At 40.3% G+C, this 21,786-nt stretch overlaps 1 protein-coding gene across 17 annotated transcripts in view; it reads left to right on the plus strand.

Annotated features, from left to right (window-relative positions):
* GSAP (gamma-secretase activating protein) overlaps positions 1–21,786 on the plus strand; it is a 198,634-nt gene that overhangs the window by 146,541 nt on the left and 30,307 nt on the right. For all 17 annotated transcript variants that reach the window (XR_010406557.1, XR_010406558.1, XR_010406559.1 and 14 more), the window contains 7 exons: positions 6,536–6,613; positions 8,531–8,608; positions 12,514–12,606; positions 12,732–12,949; positions 15,614–15,683; positions 16,219–16,301; positions 19,574–19,627. Coding sequence is in view for 13 of the 17 variants with exons in the window: in XM_064575365.1 (XP_064431435.1) it covers positions 6,536–6,613; positions 8,531–8,608; positions 12,514–12,606; positions 12,732–12,949; positions 15,614–15,683; positions 16,219–16,301; positions 19,574–19,627 (674 nt within the window). In the remaining 4 variants the exon portion in view is untranslated. The remainder of the gene's footprint in view (positions 1–6,535; positions 6,614–8,530; positions 8,609–12,513; positions 12,607–12,731; positions 12,950–15,613; positions 15,684–16,218; positions 16,302–19,573; positions 19,628–21,786) is intronic.

Raw genomic sequence — 21,786 nt, forward strand, 5'->3', positions numbered from 1 at the left:
CACACTTTACCACTAAATAACAGCATGTATCTCCTTAGGTCAAGGACACTCTTTTACATAACCTCAGTTCCATTATCACTGAAAGAAATTAATCACACTAATAATAACTATTTCATATTCAAATTTCTATAATGATTTCAAAAAAGTCCTATTATGTGTATATTCTCTATGTGTATGTGTATGCATATGTGTTACATATATGTGTATGTATACCAATGAATAAATGTATGCATGTGTATAACTTTTAAAGTCAGGATGCCATCAAGACTTATGTATTATTTCTGGTTATTATGTCTTTGTCATCTGCTTTAATGTAGATCACTTCCCTCCCTCTATCCTCTACCCCCTTTGTTTTTTTTTCACAACATTGATATTTTGTTACCTTGTGGAATACATTCTGGATTTGTCTAATTGTTTCCTTGTGGAAGTGTTTAACTTCTTCCTCTATCCTCCACATTCTCTGAAAATTGGTAGTTAGACTGAAAGACACCATTACGCATAGGTTAAAATTTTTTCGTAAGAACACTTCATGGGGTGATATTGTGAAATTTACTTGCATCAGATCAGGAGATGCATAATGTCAGGATGTTCTACTATTTGTGATGCCAAGTTTGGTCATTCAGTTACATGGTAACCACTGTCAATCTCCCTTAAAAAGGTACATTTTAATCTTTGCATGAGTAAACTGTGAAGTATTACTTTGGCATGGTGTGATTGCCCCATTCCCCAACAACTTTTCACATGGCGCTCCTTGATGCTCCTTCACTGAAGTGTTTTAAGCAAGCAGTGATGTGATTAGATGTGTCTTTGAAAGATCACTGGCTGCCGTGTGAAGAATGGATTGGAGGAGGCAAGAGAAAAAGTGGGGAGATGAGCAGTTAGGCTGAGGTTGTAGTCCTATGTTTGGGTGGAGGATGGCTTGAACTAGGATGGGTGTCAGAGATGGTAACTAGATGGGTTTGAGATGCGTTTAGAGATGGAACTGAGAAGCCTTGCTGTCAGTTAGCTGGAAAGGAATGGTTCTCAGGTTTCTGGCATAAGCAAATGGGTGAATAGCGGTGCCATTTACTGAGGTGTAGTGGTTTAGGTGGGGCTTTGAAAGGGAGATGGTGAGGGTTGTTTTGGACATGTCAACTGAGAGACCTGGGACTTAGAAGAGAGCTCAGAAGGGGACATGGATAAATATGGAAGTTTTAAAGACTGTGGTGGGCATTTGAAGTCATGGGAGGAGTATAGGGTCAAAAGGGAAGAAACTTAGGAATAGGATCTGAGAAGCAAATACATAAAGGTTGGGTGGAATAGCCAAAGAAGAAGAAAAAAAGAATGGCGAGAAGAGGGGAGAACCAAGTGTTTTACTACAGCAGCCAAAGGCAGAGGGGGTTTCACAAAGGGGAAGGTGGCTAACTGTTAACAGGGAGTGAGAGGTGGAGTCTACGGGGCCGGGCAGCATGACGGTTAAGGTGAGTACTTTGTGTTGGGTGACTGAGGAGAAATGTTGGTGGTGCTGGGTGAAATAGCACGGGGGAGGTGCAGCCAGGAGAGAGGCAGCAGCTAGAAGGGGTAGTAGGATTTAGGGAATATTCTTTTTGAAGATGGTAGAGACTCCAGTGTGCTTGAACACTTACAAGGCAAGAGAAAAGACGACAGTACACAGCAGATAGGAAGAACTGGTCGAGCACATTTGCTGAGCAGGTGGCAGGTAATGGGACCCAGAGCTCGCGTGGAGGGACCCGGGTAGGTTCTTCCTACTTCACTTTAAATCTGTTGACTATAAACAATCATTTTAGGCTTTCTTTTTTTTTTTTTTTTTTTAAAGATTTTATTTATTTATTTGACAGAGAGAGACACAGCGAGAGAGGGAACACAAACGGGGAGTGGGAGAGGGAGAAGCAGACTCCCTGCCGAGCAGGGAGCCCGATGCGGGACTCGATCCCGGGACTCCAGGATCATGACCTGAGCCGAAGACAGTCGCTTAACCAACTGAGCCACCCAGGCACCCAATGAAACTTTATTTATTATTTTTTTAATAAAGATTTTATTATTTGACAGAGAGAGAGAGAGCACATGAGAGGGGTTAGGGTCAGAGGGAGAAGCAGACTCCCTGCCGAGCAGGGAGCCCAATGCGGGACTCGATCCAGGGACTCCAGGATCATGACCTGAGCCGAAGGCAGTCGCTTAACCGACTGAGCCACCCAGGCGCCCTCATTTTAGGCTTTCATTCTTTGAAGCTTTTATTCCTTTTCATTTTATTCCCATAGGAGTTTCTCATGAACAGTAGCAGCTAAAACTTATAAATGGGCGATCTGTGACATCAAATGTTAGGTTTATCTGCACGAGAGGTAGAAGAGTCTGTTCTTTCCTTTCTAAGCAATGTCTAGGAAAGTCGAAAATGAGCCTTTTGCTGTTCACAGTCAGCTCTGAACTCGAAATAAGCGGGTTCCAAATAGGATGCGTCCCTATTTAGGATGCAGCAAGCCAGAGAAGCAACCTTTTGGTTTTTAACCAATAAACTGTCAGCTCATGTATTTCCCAAATTGCTTTTTAAAAATGATTTTTCACGAACTTTGTGGTTAAACCAACGAAAACCTGAAGTAGGAATGGAGAAGGGAGCAAATAGTCTAATCCCTGTATGGCTCCCTCTACACCAGAGAGCTTCATTTCCCGCGGGCGTGGAGACCAGAGAACATGGTTCATGAAAAAGGTGCTGACAGACTCAGCGTCTTAAACAAACGCAATGTTGCATCAGTGATGATGCTATCACAATATTTGATGTTCATTTGTCCCATATTGGTCGTTGGGAGCTACTTTGTCCTTTCAGCATTACTTGTTATTCTTGAAAGCATCTTTGTCCTGAATTTTCCTGCCCTAAGAAATGAAATCCCCGGGATGCCTGGGTGGCTCAGTCCATTAAGCGTCTGCCTTTGGCTCAGGTCATGATCTCAAGGTCCTGGGATCGAGTCCCGAATCGGGCTCCTTGCTCGGTGGGGAGTCTGCTCTTCTCCCTCTGCCTGCCACTCCCCCTGCTTGTGCATGCGCTCTCTCTCTAATAAATAAATAAAATCTTAAAAAAGAAAGAGAAAGAAAGAAAGAAGAAAGAAAGAAAGAAAGAAAGAAAGAAAGAAAGAAAGAAAGAAAGAAAGAAAGAAAGAAAGAAATGAAATCCCCTACCTTCCAAGGCATGAGAGGTTAAAATCTGGATGAGGGGGTTGCTCATGAGAGGCGATGGTGGGCAAAAGCTTCCATATTAAGATTCAGTTTGTGTAGATTTTTAAAAATGGTTCCTAGCAGGAGGGTGAATCAGAGACTTCCTAAAGCAGTGAAGGGAAGGAAATATTCTTATTCCTGTCCCGTCTAATAATCAACCGTGCAGCTGCGCTTAAGTCAGTGGCTGTCATTCTTTCTTGTGCACCATCTACTGGGAGGTGGTGAGGGGTGAAAAGTGTACATTATCTTTCCTGTTCATATAATTGCAAGAGTTGCCCTCCACAAGTTCCCAGAATTAGTCCTGTGTTTTAGCATTTTATAGAGCCTTTTACAATGAGATAATTTCCCTTGGAAAACTTCGTCCATAATAGCTTTCATTGTCCAAATAGTTTCCCAAAGGCTAGCCAACTTTGAGATTTTATCTTCATCATTGATGAATATTTATTAAACATCTCTTTCTGGATACACCATTAAGAGCATGCTTTGTTTTTTCAAACTGCAACTTCCCCCAACTTGTAAATAGTAGCAAAATCATTCTGGAATAATAATAATCACAGCTAACCTTTATAGCCAGATATAACTTCTTCAGCAGAGCTTTATACATATTATCTCATTTAATTCTTATGTAAGAACTATATGAAGTAAGTTCTATATTTTCTTTATTTACAGATGAGGAAACTGAGGTTTAGAGAATTTTATTAATTTGCCCCAGTCACATTATATTTATTTATTTTTTCAGTTTATTTTCTTATTTAAGTAATCTCTACACCCAACATGGGGCTCACACCCATGACCCTGAGATCAAGAGTCGCACATTCCACCAACTGAACCAGCCAGGCACCCTGCCCCAGGCACATTTAAAAAATATTGAAGCCTGGGTGCCTGGGTGGCTTGGTCAGTTGAGCATCTAACTCTTGATTTCAGCTCAGGTCATGATCTCAGGGTCGTGAGATAGAGCCCCATGTCAGGGGCTTGGAGCATGGAGCCTGCTTGGGATTTTCTCTCCTTCTCCTTCTGCTCCTCCCATAGAGCCTTCTCTCCCTTAAAAAAAAAACAAAAACAAAAACAAAAACTGATGCCTGGCTTGGATCTTACCTTCAGAGATTCTGGTTAAGTTGATCTAATGGGAAGCTTGAGAATCTGTGAGTCCCAGGTGAGTTTAATGTACTCTCAAAGTATGAGAAGCAGTGCTCCATTGGGTTGTCCGTTATGGTAGCCACTAGCTACGTGTGGCCATTTAAGTTAATTAAAGTTAAATAAAAAAGAGTTCCTCAGTCACAGTAGCTACATTCTAAGTGCTCAATAGTCACATGTAGCTAGTGGCTACCAATTTGGACAGCGCATGTATAAAACATTTCCATTATCAAAGAAAATTCTATGGATGGGACAAGCTTTATAGAGTCTATGCACATCCCATGTCACCTTGCTATGTCTTTATCTCCCCCCGCCCCCACTTTGGGCTTGGGAGAGGGAATTAAGCCACAACCGAATTTGGAAATATTTGCTTATGAGGTCTAAAGATGGCTCTTGGTGTATGTAATTAGGTACATTTATTCTACACCTCACTTTAACTTTCTTCAAAACAAAAATGATGACCTCCATTCTCTAAAGGATGATATGTGGAGGAATTTGCTACAATGGGGGATATAACCTTCTTTATGTTGTTGACATTTCATATTCATGTCTCAGGATAAATGCCTACAAGAAGAATTTGGGTCGACAGGCATGAATATATTAATCCTCCACAAAACTATATTTCAGAGAGGTTGTACTAGTTTCCTCCTCTATTATTTGAGAATGCTCTTCCTACTGCTCCCTTAACAGAATTGATTATCATTTTAAAAACTTTGCTAATTGGAAAGGAAAAATACGGTGCCTTTAAAAAATTTTTATTTTGTTATTACCAGAGCGGCTGAAGTTTTAACTATGTTTGCTAAATAGTTCTTTCTCCTTGTGATTGTAGAACATAAAAGAACAGGATGAACCAGTAGTTTTTTGCTGGTAGTATGTTTACTTTTTGAAAGTAGTCCAAGTGGTACATGGAACTTTTTTAACTGTTATAATTACTATTTTTGTTTATGCTTTAGTATAGTGTTACTTTGATTCTTAGTGAGTCTGCTGTAATTTTAAAGAGAAGTTATTATTGTGTACTCAATAACCGTAACAGTAATTTTACATCTAACAGAATTGTTACTATTTTTACCTGATAAAATTTTTCTTTTTTTTGTTATTTTCCATCTAAGATACTGCAATAAAATGTACTTCTAACAATATGGCGCGGTTTTAAATGTTAGTAAAAATGGTCACAAATGATAAACATTATAACAGAATGCTCATTAATGTCCTTAAATAGCCTTCTTAGAGAAAAATGGGCTTTTTTTTTTTTTTACTACCATGATTCTTTGATAAAGGACCTAGTGTAGTATAACAGAGGAAATATTGCTATTCACTGAAGTAGAGTAATGATTGAATTCACACAGCTAGTTAATTTTAGCTCTGGGACTAGAACCCAGCTTTCTAGACCCTGGTCAAGTTCCTTTCCACCCTGGAAATCTCCTGTTTCAGGTAATCACATAAATGTTAGCACTAGAAGTATCAGTTTTGGCATAATGCCCTCCATGGTAGGTCTTTGATGAGCTTATCTAGTCTACATATCTAGCAACAGCTGCTAGAGATGATGGACATATTCCACATTGGACTGTTCATCATATTCTAGAGGAGGTGAAGGCTGAGAGTGTTCTGGAGTGATGGGGTAAGTGAAGGTGGTCAGGGCTTATCTGGAAAAACCACTTTGTGCCAGGAGTTCTCTCCTTTGCACTTGGGCCAAGGTTCTCAGTGACCCAAATATGGGTGGGTGTGGGCCAACACATACTTGCTCTTATTGCCCCAGTTTGCCTTCCAATTCCAGATAAAAAAGGAGACTGGAAACTGTCTGTAAAGAGGATACACATTTTGGTAAACCAGGGTCTATAACTATTGGTAATGGCCAGAAGGCAAGCTAAATAAGAGAGCAGGGCAATGTGTGTATATTAGGAGAATCTCTTTTGTAAACTCCTCTAGACTCCCATGATTTCGTATGCAAGAGTGTATTTCTATTCCTTTTCCTATTCTTCAGTAGCTTACCACAGTGCGTTACTTATGTGTGTGCTGAGTAATTGTTGAATTGAAATTTCTTAGCAGCTTGTTAATAAACCATTTTTAGAATTTGGATATAATCTATGAGGTAAGTTGAGGCAGAACATCTAAAGCAAGAGAAGTAAGGTTAAGTGGCTTAGGAAACTTTGTCTATGATTCTTTTCAGCTCTACTAAATAATACCTTCTTACTTCTAGGAACTTTGTGTGTATGTTACAGTCCGAAGTTTGACTCTTGGGAAAAAATCACGTATTCAGTGTTTTACTTTCATAAAGGTACATGTCATTTATTCTTAATTTTTTATTTTTACCTAATCACTTTTTCCAAATAGTAGCAAGTTACATAAATTTTAAAGTCCTACTACCTTGTAATAAATTTTATCAGTACATTCTATACCTGTATGCCTATGTAATACATGTTTCCTAAAAAAATTCACTAATGATGAATACAGTTAACCCTTGAACCACATGGAATTAAATAGCACAGATCCACTTACATTCAGGGTTTTTAAAAAAATACAGTATAGTACTGTGAATGTATTTTCTCTTCCTTATAATTTTTCTTAATTACATTTTTCTTTTTCTTTTTTTTTTTTTTTAAAAGATTTTATTTATTTATTTGACAGAGACAGAGACAGTGAGAGCAGGAACACAAGCAGGGGGAGTGGGAGAGGGAGAAGCAGGCTTCCTGCTGAGCCGGGAGCCCGATGTGGGACTCGATCCCAGGACCCTGGGATCATGACCTGAGCCGAAGGCAGTCGCTTAACCAACTGAGCCACCCAGGCGCCCTCTTTTTCTTTCTTTTAATAACATTTTTCTTTACTGTGAGAATACAGTACACAATACATACAACATATAAACTATGTGTTAATTGACTGTTTATGTTATCAGAAAGGCTTCTGGTCAGCAGTAGGCTCTTCGTAGTTAACTTTTGACTCCCCAAAAACTTACATGTGGATTTTTGACTGCTCAGGGGTTTGCACCCCTAACCTCCCTGTCGTTCAAGGGTCAACTGTATTGAGTTAGCTAATATTTTTATATTATTTTCCCGACCTATATTTTTTTCTAGGCCTGTAGGTAGACCAATCCTTATAGACATATTTGTCCAAAGTGTGTTTGTTTGCTTTTTTATTATTACTAGTTGGAAAACATCAATATATTTAACTTACAAGGTCACATAGAGTTTTAGTTAAAAGCATCCATCAGCTCAGATCTCAACAGGTCCTAGACTTAAAATACCTTTATTTCGATTCCCACATCTGCAGCCCAGGAAACTGATTTGTCGGCAGTCAGCCTACAGGGACAAGTGCCCAAGCTGTTCTAGTTCTGTAGTTGGCCAGTGTGCCCTTTAATAGTTTTAGTCTGAACCGTGCTAAGGCACATTTATTTTGCTTGTTTAGTTCCTTAAAATTACTATTTATGTAGTACATACTGTGGGTAGAATTAATTTTTTTAATTAAAAAAAAAAAAAAAAAACCATGCCAGACCACAGCAGAGTTTATTCTGCAGGAGTGCCTAACAGTATCTTCAGTAGTTAGAAATCTACATGAAAAAGGTTTAACAGCTCAATAATGAAGAAACTAAAAGCCACTTCAGAAGTAGACATGCTTTAATAGCATAAGTTGGATTTTTCTTTTATGGAAAGTTTTCATACATTTTTCTAATGATTAATATAATGGTTAAAACCATAAATAAAAGTTTAATGAAAGTTTTATTAAGGATTACTAATTCTGATGAAGAGTTAGAAAAGTGGAGAGTGAAACCCAGTACATTGATTTAGCTGATAGTCTACTGCCCTTCTAAATGACTGAGAGAAGTCCCAGAAGCTCTTAATGACGACAAGAACATGAGGTAAACCATGAAGGGCCAGTGAGCCACCTGGTCTCCTCCATCTCTTGGATCTTGTAGATTCCTTCAGATCCTTCTGTCTCTGCACAACCCATCTTATCAGGTCTAATATTATACAACAAGCCCAGAACAACGATTGGATCCTGATTGCACTGTAATCTACCTTCTGTGTGGGCTTTTAGAGAATGATAGAGAACCATGAAATCTGGAAGTCAGAGACCCTTGCTAGGTCAGTCTCACAGCTCGTAAAGGTTAAGAGTATTACATAGGGCAATAGCCTTGGGTGGAATTACGGCTCTTTGTTTCTTACCATTCTTTCCTGGGCTTCCTGTTCTCTCTCCACAGGGCACAGCAAGACCTTCACTGCTGCTCTTGGGAGTGTTGACTCACACGTGACAAAGGGCCTTACTTTTCTCAACCTTGGTGAGTGAGAGAGAGATGCATCTCTCTGCTCTGACCCTCCTTTCGAGTACATGTGATACTCAGCCTTTTATATCTCATTTTCTTATCTGTGCACCCCATTTTCTCCAGCCTCTGTAGGACTTGGATTGTGATGACAACCACTGACCTTTCTGAAGCCTGAGAGGGGAAGGTTTTCTCTGGAAACCTTAGCACCCCTAACTTCTCTGTTGTTCAGGGGTCAACCGAATTAAGTTAGTTAATATTTTCATAATATATTTTTTCCTGACCTATATCTTTTTCTAGGCCTACAGACCAATCCTAATGAACGTATTTGTGTCCCCCATTCAGATCAGCCTTTTGGGGAGGGGATGCACCTCCCTTTTTAGAGAAGCTAGGCTGTGAGCTTTCCTATGTTTTTAGTAGTAATCCTAAAAAGCCGTTTGTTAGTATAAAAATGATGACAGGGGTGCCTGGGTGGCTCAGTCGGTTAGGCATCTGCCTTCAGCTCAGGTCATGATCTTAGGGTCCTGGGATCGAGCCCCATGTCCTTCTTCCCTCCCCCACCATGCCCCCACTTGTTCTCTCTCTCTCTCTTTCAAATAAACAAATAAATAAATCTTTAAAAAAAAAATGATGCCAGTGAATGGGTTGGTCCCTAAAAGCCTATGAGAAATAATACATCATGTTGTTCCTTGATTCTAGAGAGGACAAAGTTCTTTGAGAAATTGCCCATTCCCTGTTGCTAATTGCTAAGAGCTTCCAAGTCGTATAAATGATTTAGGGATCAGCTTGAATGTGTTGATTTTCATTGAGTAAATATAGTAAGGGAACTTGAGTGTTAGGTTTGAACATATTAATGGAGTCTATAATGAAGAAAATCAAGAAAGGGTTTATTGTACCAACCTACCAAAAGCTGCTTTTCCATATCATTTGGGATGAGGGGCACAAACAGGTTAGCACAAGACTAAGTAACAGAACTATTACTTGCCCACCTATGGGACATGGCACAATATTCAAAAAAGAAAAACTTCAGGTTTAGAGCACATGATTCTTTAATATGTTTTCCTATTCCTGTTCCCCAGTCTGTCTACTATCATGATAAAGGTTTAGGAAGGTGTGATATGAGGGATCTGGGCGAAATGAGAACGAAAATGATAAAGTTCATAAAAAAGATTTTTCTTTTGAACAATACTATAGATGAGGTGAGATAGCGAATGCTGAGTGGGCCAGTATGTGGTAAATGTTAACATGAGCTTTGAACCTGTGGGAAATTGCCTTAGAGAGGCCTGATTCTACAGCTTCCTGTGGTAAGAGAGATAAATATAAGGTTTCCTGGGTCTGAGACTTGATTCTTATCAGAGAATGCTACATCAACATCCCATCTCAAGAGTGATGTGGGAAACTTTCCACTAAAAAAAAACTTAGCATTTTGTGAGGTCAAAGATAGCCTTCCTTTTTTTCCCCCTGAGAATGACTCTAGAAAAGGGCAGGCATGATTTAATCTATGGTCTTCAGACTGTGGAGTCGGCAGAAATCCTAGAGCTTTGTAAAATAGGCTCTTGCATAAGTTATGTTTCCTTCCTATATGCATTTTATCTTCTTGGCACAAAATTATACCCAAGATTAAAACTAGGTCATTTTTATGACAACAGTATTGCTTTTTGAGTGATGTCTTTTTTTCCTATTAATTGCATGCAATTGTCCTAAATTGTCACCCTGTTAAAAGGGACTTATATTGATTAAAATATTAAAAAAGAGAGTTTTGGAGAAGTTTTCCATAAATCCAAACACCTCTATATAAGAAAGATATGTTTGTTAATAAAAACCTACTATTTTAAAAATGAATACTATATGCTAAGCGTGTTGTTTCGGTTATCTTGATCCTTACAACAATCCTGCTTGGTGATGTTATCCTCATTATACAGATAATGAAACTGAGGCTCAGAAAGGTGTGTGCCCAGGCTCCTTTTGGTGTTTCTTATCAGAGGCACTGTGTTAGTTTCTTATTGCTGCTATAACAAATTATCACAGATTTAGGGCTTAAAACAACATAAACTTTGTCTTTTGGTTCTGGAGGTCAGAATTCTGAAATGAATTTTGAGGGGCTAAAGTCAAAGTGTGGGTAGAAATGGTTCCTTCCGGATATTCTGGGAAGGAATTCATCCTTGGCCTCCTCCAGCATCTCGATGCTAGCATTTCTTGGTTTATGACCACATCACTCCCATCTCTTTCATCCTTGCATGATCTTCTCCTCTGTAGTCCACTCTCCCTCGTCCTCCCTTCTGTAAACATATTTATGGTTACATTGGGTCCACTTGAATCCTCCAGGATACTTTCCACATCCCAGGATCCTTGATCCCATCTACAAAGTGCCTTTTATCACTTCAGGTAACATATTCACAGGCTCTGGGATTAGCACATGAACATCTTTGAGGGTCATCATTTGGCCTACCACAGGCACTGTTGACGTTTTTGATGAGACAGTACTTTTTGAGTGAGAGTGTCCTGCACATTGAGGGTTTTAAAGACCTTCACCAAATGGCAGGAGGACTCCCCCTTCCACTCCAATGATTGCGACAACTCAAAACACCCTCATATATTTCCAAATGCCTCCTCTCCCAGGGATGTAGTTACCACCCTAGTTAACTGGTTAAATGCTAGGGCTAAGAATTAATTTAGGTCATTTGATGCCTAAACCCTTTCCACCATACCCTATTATATCATTATTTGTGTTTTTTTACTTAAGTGTTGCCGTAATAAGAATATTATTGCAGCCATTTGTGCTACTTGCTTTTTTTTTTTTTTTAAGATGTTATTTATTTATTCAACAGAGAGAGAGAGAGACATAGAGAGGGAAGGAACACAAGCAGGGGGGGTGGGAGAGAAGCAGGCTTCCCGCTGAGCAGGGAGCACAACACAGGGCTCGATCCCAGGACCCTGAGATCATGACCCAAGCCAAAGGCAGACAATTAACTGACTGAGCCACCCAGGCACCCTGTGCAACTCCCTTTAACATCACTTAATCCCCGGTGACCAAGAGGACACTTACTTAAGTCAACTGCTTTGAGTTTTACATCCTCTTTCCTTTCCTTTCCATTCCACAGAATGCCTTCTATGCAAATGATTAGCACGTATTTCTTTGCTTCTTAGGAAAAAAGAGTCCAGCTGGCGCACTTATAATCTAAATGTGTCATCTGTATGAAATTCACTGCTATTGTGTGAAAAATTATTGGCAAGGGCTACTTCCACCTTCCCATTCTCCAGAAATTTTTACACCTTGTCTCAATCTGTGTACAAGTGTTTTTGGTGCAAAATTATCAAATGCAGGTACTGTGAAGGTGTGAATTCTCAGCAGCTCGCTATGCAAGGAAATATATTAGTACTTCGTCGAGTGTGAGATTACATAAAACAAGAGATTGTTTTGATGACTATCAATTTAAGGGTTCTCTAAACAAAATGATGATGACGATAGTGATGATGACGACGAGTGGGCAAACGTAGGAAACAAAATTTTAGAGCTCCCCCCAACTGGCAGAAATGAGGAGGGAAATTCCCATTATAAGCTATTCCCAGACTATCAGATAAAGGAATAATTCATATTGCTTGGTATTTTTTTTTTCTAATTTGCTTTCAGAGGTCATTTAAGTTCATATAAAGCCACAATTCACTTAGACTCAAAATTACACATATCAATTAAGATAACCATGGCTAAATGTATGAAGAAAACTAGCAACAGGTAGAAATAAATGAGACCTGGCTCATTTGATGAAATGTGCTGACATCAGACAGTTTAGTATCACGTTGGTCAAAACTTCTGTGTTTTAAGAGGTTCAAAGACAAATAGGGATACTGTGAAGTTCTGGGCTTTCTCTTTGTCTGTGCAGCTCTTGCCACATGCAGATAAATTATATCTTCCTCGTCTACAGATTATTATGTGGCTGTTTACTTACCTGGTCATTTCTTTCATCTACTCAACATCCAGCATCCGGACCTGATCTGCCACAGTTTGTTTCTGACAGGTATTGCCGTGGTCTTTCCCTCCTGAACGTGGCCCATTTGGATTTGTCTTGGCACTGTTTGTATTTGGGTGAGGGTGAGTGGAGTTTCTTTTATTTGCTGATCTCCTTTTTTTTTTTTTGGCCAGGAAACAATGAAGTGGTCGATATGCTACCTCATAGTCCTTTACAGTCACTCTCAGGGTCCCTGGTACTGGATTGGTGTTCTGGAAAGCTCTCCAGGGCGGTCCTCAACCAGTCGTACTTACTACAGTTCCTATGGAACACGCAGCTCGACTATGAGAAGATGGGCGCGTTGCACTGTGTGCTCTCCTGGGGCCAAGACCCCCCGTTCCTGGAAGCCAAGGTGGTGATGTAGCTTCAGTTTAAAAACTGGCAAATAGACAACACCAGCTGTATACATTTGTGGTTGAAAGGAACAGATGCCATTTTTGTTTGGTAGTAATTAATCAAAGTGTCTGGTCTCCATCCTGATTTAAACATACTCTTCTTTTTTTTTTTTTTTTAAGATTTTATTTATTTATTTGAGAGAGAATGAGATAGAGAGAGAGCATGAGAGGGGGGAGGGTCAGAGGGAGAAGCAGATTCCCTGCCGAGCAGGGAGCCCGATGCGGGACTCCATCCAGGGACTCCAGGATCATGACCTGAGCCGAAGGCAGTCGCTTAACCGACTGAGCCACCCAGGCGCCCCTAAACATACTCTCTTCTTGTGCTTCTTTTTTATGGACCCCAACCAAACCTCAGACTGTGAGCATGTCTGTCCTTTTGACTACTCTCTTTTCCATACTGTGCATACACATTAGCTGTATCAGTAACATTCCAAGAAAGTGCTCAGTAAATAGTAGTTTCTCAAATACCTACTTTCGCTCCTGGTCTGTGTTTGGTGTGTAGCATCAAAAGAACTAAAATCTGGTGGCATATATTTATTACATTTTAATGAAGATAGTTTATATTTATATTTATATTGCACAATTTAATTTATGAAGCACTTTCACATGTTTTGTCACTTAGTTTTACAGCTGTCCTGTGAAGTTGGAGAAACCCCCCTATTAGACTTGATTGGGACCAATGGGTGGTTGGGTAATTGAAGAAAAGATATCTTAAACATTTTATTTTAGCCTAAAACCAAAAAAAAAAAAAAAAGTACATTTATTCACCTATCTTTTGATGTAGATTAAGACTCTTTCTTTGTATATTAGCTGGTTGGAGTTCAAAATCATTTTTCTTTCTTTTTTTATTTTTTATTAACATATAATGTATTATTTGTTTCAGGGGTACAGGTCTGTGATTCAAAAGTCTTACACAATTCAAAGCGCTCACCATAGCACATACCCTCCCCAATGTCCATCACCCAGCCACTTCATCTCTCCCACCCCCCTTCTCTCCAGCAACCCTCAGTTTGTTTCCTGAGATTGAGAGTCTCTTATGGTTTGTCTCCCTCTCTGGTTTCATCTTGTTTCATTTTTCCCTCCCTTCCCCTATGATCCTCTGTCTTGTTTCTCAAATTCCTCATAGCAGTGAGATCATATGATAATTATCTTTCTCTGATTGGCTTATTTGGCTTAGCATGATACCCTCTAGTTCCATCCACGTTATTGCAAATGGCAAGATCTCATTTTTTTGGCTGCCTAATATTCCATTGTGTGTGTATCCCCACATCTTCTTTATCCATTCATCTGTTGATGGACATCTTGGCTCTTTCCATAGTTTGGCTATTGTGGACATTGCTGCTATAAACATTGGGGTGCATGTACCCCTTCGGATCACTACATTTGTATCTTTGGGGTAAATACCCAGTAGTGCAATTGCTGGGTCGTAGGGTAGCTCTATTTTCAACTTTTTGAGGAAACTCCATACTGTCAAAATCATTTTTCTTACATAAAACCACTAGTAATGTGCTGTCTCTGACTTCCTATTACTTTCTTCTTCTCCCTTTTTTTTCTTAATCTTACTTTCTTCTTTTTTTTAACCTAAGGAGAGCCATATTTTAAAAATCCTTTCAAAACCATCCGTATCTATTGGGCAATTTTTTCTAATCTTTTACAGTTGTCTCACATGTAGTTTTTTTTAGTGAGTGTTTTGGACATGACTTTGAGTCTTTCCGAAGCATTCAACTTTTATTGACCAAACAACACTCTTTTTGCTTCCATATTTCACTCGTCTGTGGTAATATTTTATTAAATTACCTAATTGTGAAGATAAATACAACCAGCATGAATAGGCTTAGAAATAAAAACAACCACTTATTGGGATGCCTGGGTGGCTCAGTTGGTTAAGCCACCTGCCTTTGGCTCAGGTCATGATCCCAGGGTCCTGGGACGGAGCCCGGCATTCTCCCTCTGTCTGCTGCTCCCCCTGCTTGTGCGCTTTCTCTCTCTCTGACAAATAAATCAAATCTTAAAAAAAAAACAACCCACTTATTTATTGGTAGGAGCAGAAATGTGAGAATGCTCTGTGGCTAGGTAAGCCTCATAGTGTCTAAGGCTGGGAACAAGAAGTTTCAGTCCTCCAGCAGGTGAGGATGGTGGTGGAGACTGAGTTGTTGTTACAACATACCCTTGGGAGGACCATACAGTGATGCTCACGAAGATTAAGCGGTGTGCCAACGTTCACACTGATGTCTGAGCTGGACTCAAACCCAGGTCTGCTGCCTTCGAGCTTTGGGGTGTGATTTGGTTTGGTTTTCTCCTGTATCCACCAGCTCTTCACACTGGTACTTTGCTATAACATGACCTACTCTAGCAAAAACAAACATGGGGTTGAAGAAGTCTTATTTGGATTTCAGACAAGGGCATTTATTAAAAAAAGATATGTAAAATGGACCTGATTTATAAGACTGCTTAAGCCACAGTCTTGCATTATGTGCCTTGAAGGGAAGTGAGTATATTCTTCGGCAGTTCCAAAATAGATACAGAATTTTAAAAGATTCACATACATTTTGTACTTCTTTGGTGGTGGGGACAGGGTGCAGATGTAAATACCAACAGATTTGTCTTCTTACTTTTTAAAGATTATTCAGTGGATTTCTGAGAATATCTCTGCCTGCCATTCATTTGACCTCATTCAGGAATTTATAATTGGTAGGTGTTGCTGATGGTGCATAGTAAGTTGAATCCTTGACCGTTTTGCTGGAGGGAAAGCAGCAAATTGATAATGCCTCAACCTGTCAAAATGTTGGTTAGAAGCATTTCTTTTTTTTTTTTTACTCTATTTCAGTCACAGCTAATTAAATTTCGTTCTCTTGTGGTCTTGTGAGAAGCTACGACGGTTCGGAGACTGATGAGATACATTCTCTAACCTTATTAGTGATTTTTTTTTTTCCCAGTAAGATATAAAAAACTTTCTTAGTTCAGTTTCTGTGTAAAGTGGAATAATGTCATTTTGGGTTAGATAGAAGTGCCAAATAATTTTTTTTTTTAATGATTCTCACTGTAAAGAGCAGAACTTGAACGTTTCATAAAGGTAGAACCATAATGGTTAGCCTTTTGAAGATAAGGATAAGGCAATAAAAACTTTTGGGGGGTTTGCTTGTTTTGGTGAATTACAGTGTCTACTGCCTTATTCTTATTAAACCATGTCTTTCTTTTTTTTTTTTTCTTTCAAAAATCTACTCAGCTTCTTCATATTGGAGCATATACCCAAAGACAAGTAACATGGATAAACTTTTGCCATATTCCTCAGTGCTCACTTGGAATACAGTAAGTTAACACTTTGTATTATGTAACTAAAATTGATTCACAGTTGTGGGTCCGTTGTAGGACATCCCTGTCACAGTACCCGTGGCTGTGATTTCATTTGTTTATTTTGACTGATAAGGATCTGAGTTGGAGATTCCTGGCAGAAAAATAATCGTGATTCCTTGCTGTTAGCCAGGTAGTGATATAAAATAGGAGAACTGAAGGAGAAGGTACAGGATATGTGCCACTCTTCTTACTACTAAGCAGAATGAAACCTCTGTCATCTTCAAATGGTATTTTTTTTTAGCAACTAGAGAGGATTAAAATATTCTTATAAACTAAGGAATGGCCGGACCACTGCTGTTGTTGTAAGCTGTTCTATGTCCTAAGTAGATTGACCCCTTTTCCCAGCCTCATAAGGAAAGTCTGTAATAACTGTAGAGCCTCAAGATCAGTAAAAGTTAGTAATCTTAAGCAAATTCACTCCATTTAACCTTTTCTTCCTCTTGGCCCTTGCTCCCAATTTTTCAATTGGGAGGTGCTGAGCTAAAATTTTGTTTATTTTCTCTAGAACATGGTGCAGTAAACTGAGATTTGTTGGATCAGAAAGTGAAAACCCTGAAAAAGGTTTCAGGCTGCCCCGAAAAAGGTTTCTTCTTTCATACTTAGATGTTAGAACTACATGCTTAGTCTTGAGGCAGAGGTTTATATCAAGAAGGCATTTAGAAAAATAAATTGAATTTAGGTAACACAGACATCGGAAAATAAGTACTGGGATAAATTGTGACACTTGCCCATTTTGTATTTAGACTATTTAAATAGAGGCAGCTATGTCTGATTAATTTCTAAATGTTTGGTATGCACAGCGGTAGTGTTTTCCTAAAGACCCTTTTGTCTTTTACCGTTAAGGGTTTTTAAATGTTCTTGCCTCACTGTAGAATAACAAGGGAAAGATGAGCTCATTTCGTCTCCAAGCACTGTTTGCTTTGAGAACTCTTGTGAATATATATGCAGCATCTATGGTGATGTGGCAGGAAGTTTGCAGGTTAAACCACGGGGAGTCAGGAAATGCACCTCTATGTTTCCTTCCCTCACCACCCAGCCCTGTCATCCTCCAGTTCAGTGTCTGGAAGGAGGGGCCCGGGAACCCCTCTAGCTGCCAGAGTTGTGTTTAAAGATGGAGCACGTGTTAACTGGATGGCATGTGAGAGGCTCATCTGGAGAGGCAGTTTCTCACTTTTGCATTTCTCATGACTGTGGGGCAGAGGAGCGATTGTAGACCTCCAGAGTGATGTCAGGAAGTCCTATGAGAGTTAATATAAAAAACCCACAGTTCTAACCACCATCTACTGAGCTTATTTTAGGGTTTACCACGTTGCTCTAAACTTCAGTGTGTTGGAGTAGGTTACCTTAAAGGTCTCTTCTAATCCTGAAATTCTGAGTCCCTGCTTCTCTTTAGCAATGATGTAAATCATTTGCCTTTTCTTTTCCTAATCTACAAATGCTCTTATTCCTACACCTTAATAAACACTTGCCGGAATAAAAAATATTAATATCATAAAAAATATTAATATCATACTTCTGTGTGGAGACAGATTATTTCTGTAAATAACTGAATTGGATTTTTTTTTAAGATACTAGAACATATAGTGTTCTTTCATATAAATCATCCTGAATTATGCTTTGCAAACAATTAGCCTTGTTATTCCTATTTTAAGACCTAGAGCTGTAATGAATTTTAATGCTTTTTTGAAGTGTCTTCTCTTACCGAGTAGTGATAAGTGAAACACAAAATATATTCTTAACACAGACTTTTTGTGGTCACAGTGGACAACTCGGTTGTTTGAATATTCTGGAAACTTATTTCTACATTGCTGTGGTGCCCCTTTCCACAGGAATGTTGTATATCAGTAAAAATCTAGTACATTTAAGTTCTAGACAAATACAAGATTTTATTTCTACAGTACACCTTCTAAATTATTTTCTCATGTATCATCTACCTTTTTTTTAGAAAATAAAAGATGAATTCACTAGCTGAGAGGCTAATCTACACGGTTAATATAGAAACACACTTCCAAAATGACTGAATGAAGGGCCATTTTGGAAGTTTATATTTTTATTGTAATTTTTGTTTTAATGCTCACAATGTTATAATTCGGATTTCCTGACACGGATTGTACATCTTTCGTATTTGCCATGGTGATTCTGCTGCATCAGCTCTTTATGGGGATCTTTTACTTCTGGAATTATGGTAGAGGATGGGGTGAAGAAGAATTTTGACTAAAGTAAAAAAAGAACCCCATTTTGGTTCCTTCTAGGGAGGCAGGGGTCAACTATAATATAATACATTTAAGCAAAAGAGAAGAAGAGGGAGGAAGGAACAATAAATAAAGAAGGAACGTGTCCCCCTTATTATTACATTTGATAGTGCCCATGTCATTTGCCTTATTTGTTCTTAAAATGCAATGTGTAAAGAATACACTATTTGCTCCGTATTCCTAATAGTCTTCTCCTTTCCTTCAGAGATTGTCGTCTTTTTTTTTTTTAAGATTTTATTTATTTATTTGACAGAGAGAGACACAGCGAGAGAGGGAACACAAGCAGGGGGAGTGGGAGAGGGAGAAGCAGGCCTCCCGCGGAGAAGGGAGCCTGATGCGGGGCTTGATCCCAGGACCCTGGGATCATGACCTGAGTCGAAGGCAGTCGCTTAACCAACTGAGCCACCCAGGCGCCCTTGGTTATTTTTCAATGCAATAGGGAAACTGACTTCATGACCTAACGTAAGTGATTTCTGGGCAAATGGGTGAGCCACTAGCTGAACTGCCAATGATAGCTTTCTGTTCCTGCTCAGGTGGGTCACTTTTTCTTTTTTTTTAAGATTTTATTTATTTATTTGACAGGGAGAGATACAGCGAGAGAGGGAACACAAGCAGGGGGAGTGGGAGAGGGAGAAGCAGGCTTCCCGCGGAGCAGGGAGCCCGATGTGGGGCTCCATCCCAGGACTCTGAGATCATGACCTGAGCCGAAGGCAGCCGCTTAACAGACTGAGCCACCCAGGCGCCCCAAGACTGTCCTCTATTGTAATCATGACTTTAAAGAATATTTCCCTTCCCAAGGCAAGAGATGGGTTATGTTCACTGTTATTTATAAACCCTAAGGTTTATTTAAAGTAGAGGTTAGCAAACTGGGAGCTGCCCTCAGCTTCTGTCTGTGCAGAAAACACTTCCTGAAGGCTCAAGCTTGTGGTGGTTGATACGTTAAGCAGTTGTGTGTGTGTTTTTCCCCCACCCTAGGAAATTCCTGGAATAACCCTTGTGACGGAAGAGATCCCATTGCCTTTCATGAAGGTAAGTCCTTCCCGGGAGAAACAAAAGCACACCGTGCATGGCTCCCTTGCTGGCCTCCACACTCAGCTGGAGTTCCAACTCTGCTGCCCCAAGTATGATGGTGGTTCCCAAAGGGCTTGTAGAGAAAGGGGGAGATGGGAGGTGAGGGGTAGGGTAGGGTTAGTTCTCTAGAAAATCCTTCCTAAGGGGTGGAGTCATCACTGAGGATGATATTATGGCAATTCTCAGGAATACTCTTTGGAGAGGGACGTTTTCTCAAGATGGAGAATTATGGGGCTCAACCTAAACCACACAGAACTCGTCTTTTCCACTGCGCCTCAAACTAGTCCACACTGGAGGAATTCTTATAGATTGTCCTTAGAGGACCTAGTAGCTGCTTCTTACTTCATTTGTGCCCCCTCCACACGCACGCACGCACAAATGCACACACACAGTCTTAACCCCATTAAGTGACCTGGGCTTGGATCATCTAATTTCCTTCTGGTTCTAAGAACAGCTTTTCTGTTTCTCAAAAGTGACCTCTGTTGGCTCCGTATGTGGTCTCTGTGACGCTTCTTTCTGCACACCTCCTTCCTGCCGCTAAGCGGTAGCTATTGGTGTCTTGCTGTAATCTGTGGTTTCAGAAGAGTTTCTGAGCACAATAGGGAGAATGGGGGTGGGTGGGTGAGTAGAAAAGAATGTGTATGTAGTTAAAAACTGGGGAGTATTTTAGCAGTTTCCTTGAAGCTCCTTTGTTGTTTTTGGCGTCGCCTCCTGGTAATTATAGCTTGGTGTGTAGTGGGAAATCTCAGCTTTTGTCGGCAGGCAGCTCACTGTGCTGCCACTTTCTTATTTACATGGGATGCTTTTGGGTCCACGGAGGGCAGGCCAGGCCTGGGCAGCCGGGGGAAGGCCGACGGCCGTGAGGTCTGAGGTCACGGTGATGCCCTGCGAGTAGGAGAGGGCCTACTGGGGCAGGTTTCAGTCCTAAGAGGGGTCCTTCAAGGAGACCGACAGCTGGTGGTTCTGGGCCACAGCCTGAGACCACTGTGAAGCCCTCCAAGGGGAGGAAGAGGAGGGGAAAAGAAAGGTTTGATTAATAGCTGAAAACATTCTTTTTTTTTTTTTTTTTTAAAGATTTTATTTATTTATTTGACAGAGAAAGACACAGCGAGAGAGGGAACACAAACGGGGAGTGGGAGAGGGAGAAGCAGACTCCCCGCCGAGCAGGGAGCCCGATGCGGGGCTCGATCCCGGGACTCCAGGATCATGACCTGAGCCGAAGGCAGTCGCCTAACCAACTGAGCCACCCAGGCGCCCAATGAAACTTTATTTATTATTTTTTTATAAAGATTTTATTTATTATTTGACAGAGAAAGACACAGCGAGAGAGGGAACACAAACGGGGAGTGGGAGAGGGAGAAGCAGACTCCCCGCCGAGCAGGGAGCCCGATGCGGGACTCGATCCCGGGACTCCAGGATCATGACCTGAGCCGAAGGCAGTCGCTTAACCAACTGAGCCACCCAGGCGCCCCTGAAAACATTCTTATTAAGAGCCTCCATCCTTTCATTGTATTGTTTCTGTTTTTATCACTAGTCCTACCAAACCCATAATGTGTTTAATGGACACACAAGAAACCAGTGAAGAGAATTTTATTTAATTGATTTTAAAGATTTTATTTATTTATTTGCCAGAGAGAGAGAGAGCACAAGCAGGGGGAGCAGCAGGCAGATGGAGAGGGAGAAGCAGGCTCCCGGCTGAGCAGGGGGAGCCCAATGCGGGGCTCGATCCCCCGGGACTCCAGGATCATGACCTGAGCCGAAGGCAGTCGCTTAACCGACTGAGCCACCCAGGAGCCCCAGTGAAGAGAATTTTAAAGAGAAAGTGGTGTTACCCATAATTTTACAGTTCTTAACATATCAACTGTCAATACCCACCCCCCATTTCCTCCTGGCCTTTGTCATAGTTGTAACAGGCATCCAGAGATATATAATAAAGATTGCCAGTTATATCAGTTTTCATGATGCTATCTATGTGAACTTCGTAATTATGACCGCTAATGGCTCCAGAGGATTCTGCTGGGTTGTTGTGTCCTAATGAGTCATTTTTCTGTTTTGAGACATTTAGTTTGTCTCCAGCCCCCATTTAAAAAAAAAATTGCTATTAAAAATAATATTGC

The sequence above is a fragment of the Mirounga angustirostris genome, unplaced genomic scaffold (genome assembly GCF_029215605.1).
Source record: "Mirounga angustirostris isolate CCGP_5_RB_7025 unplaced genomic scaffold, mMirAng1.0.hap1 SCAF_12, whole genome shotgun sequence".
NCBI classification, from domain to species: Eukaryota; Metazoa; Chordata; class Mammalia; order Carnivora; family Phocidae; genus Mirounga; species Mirounga angustirostris.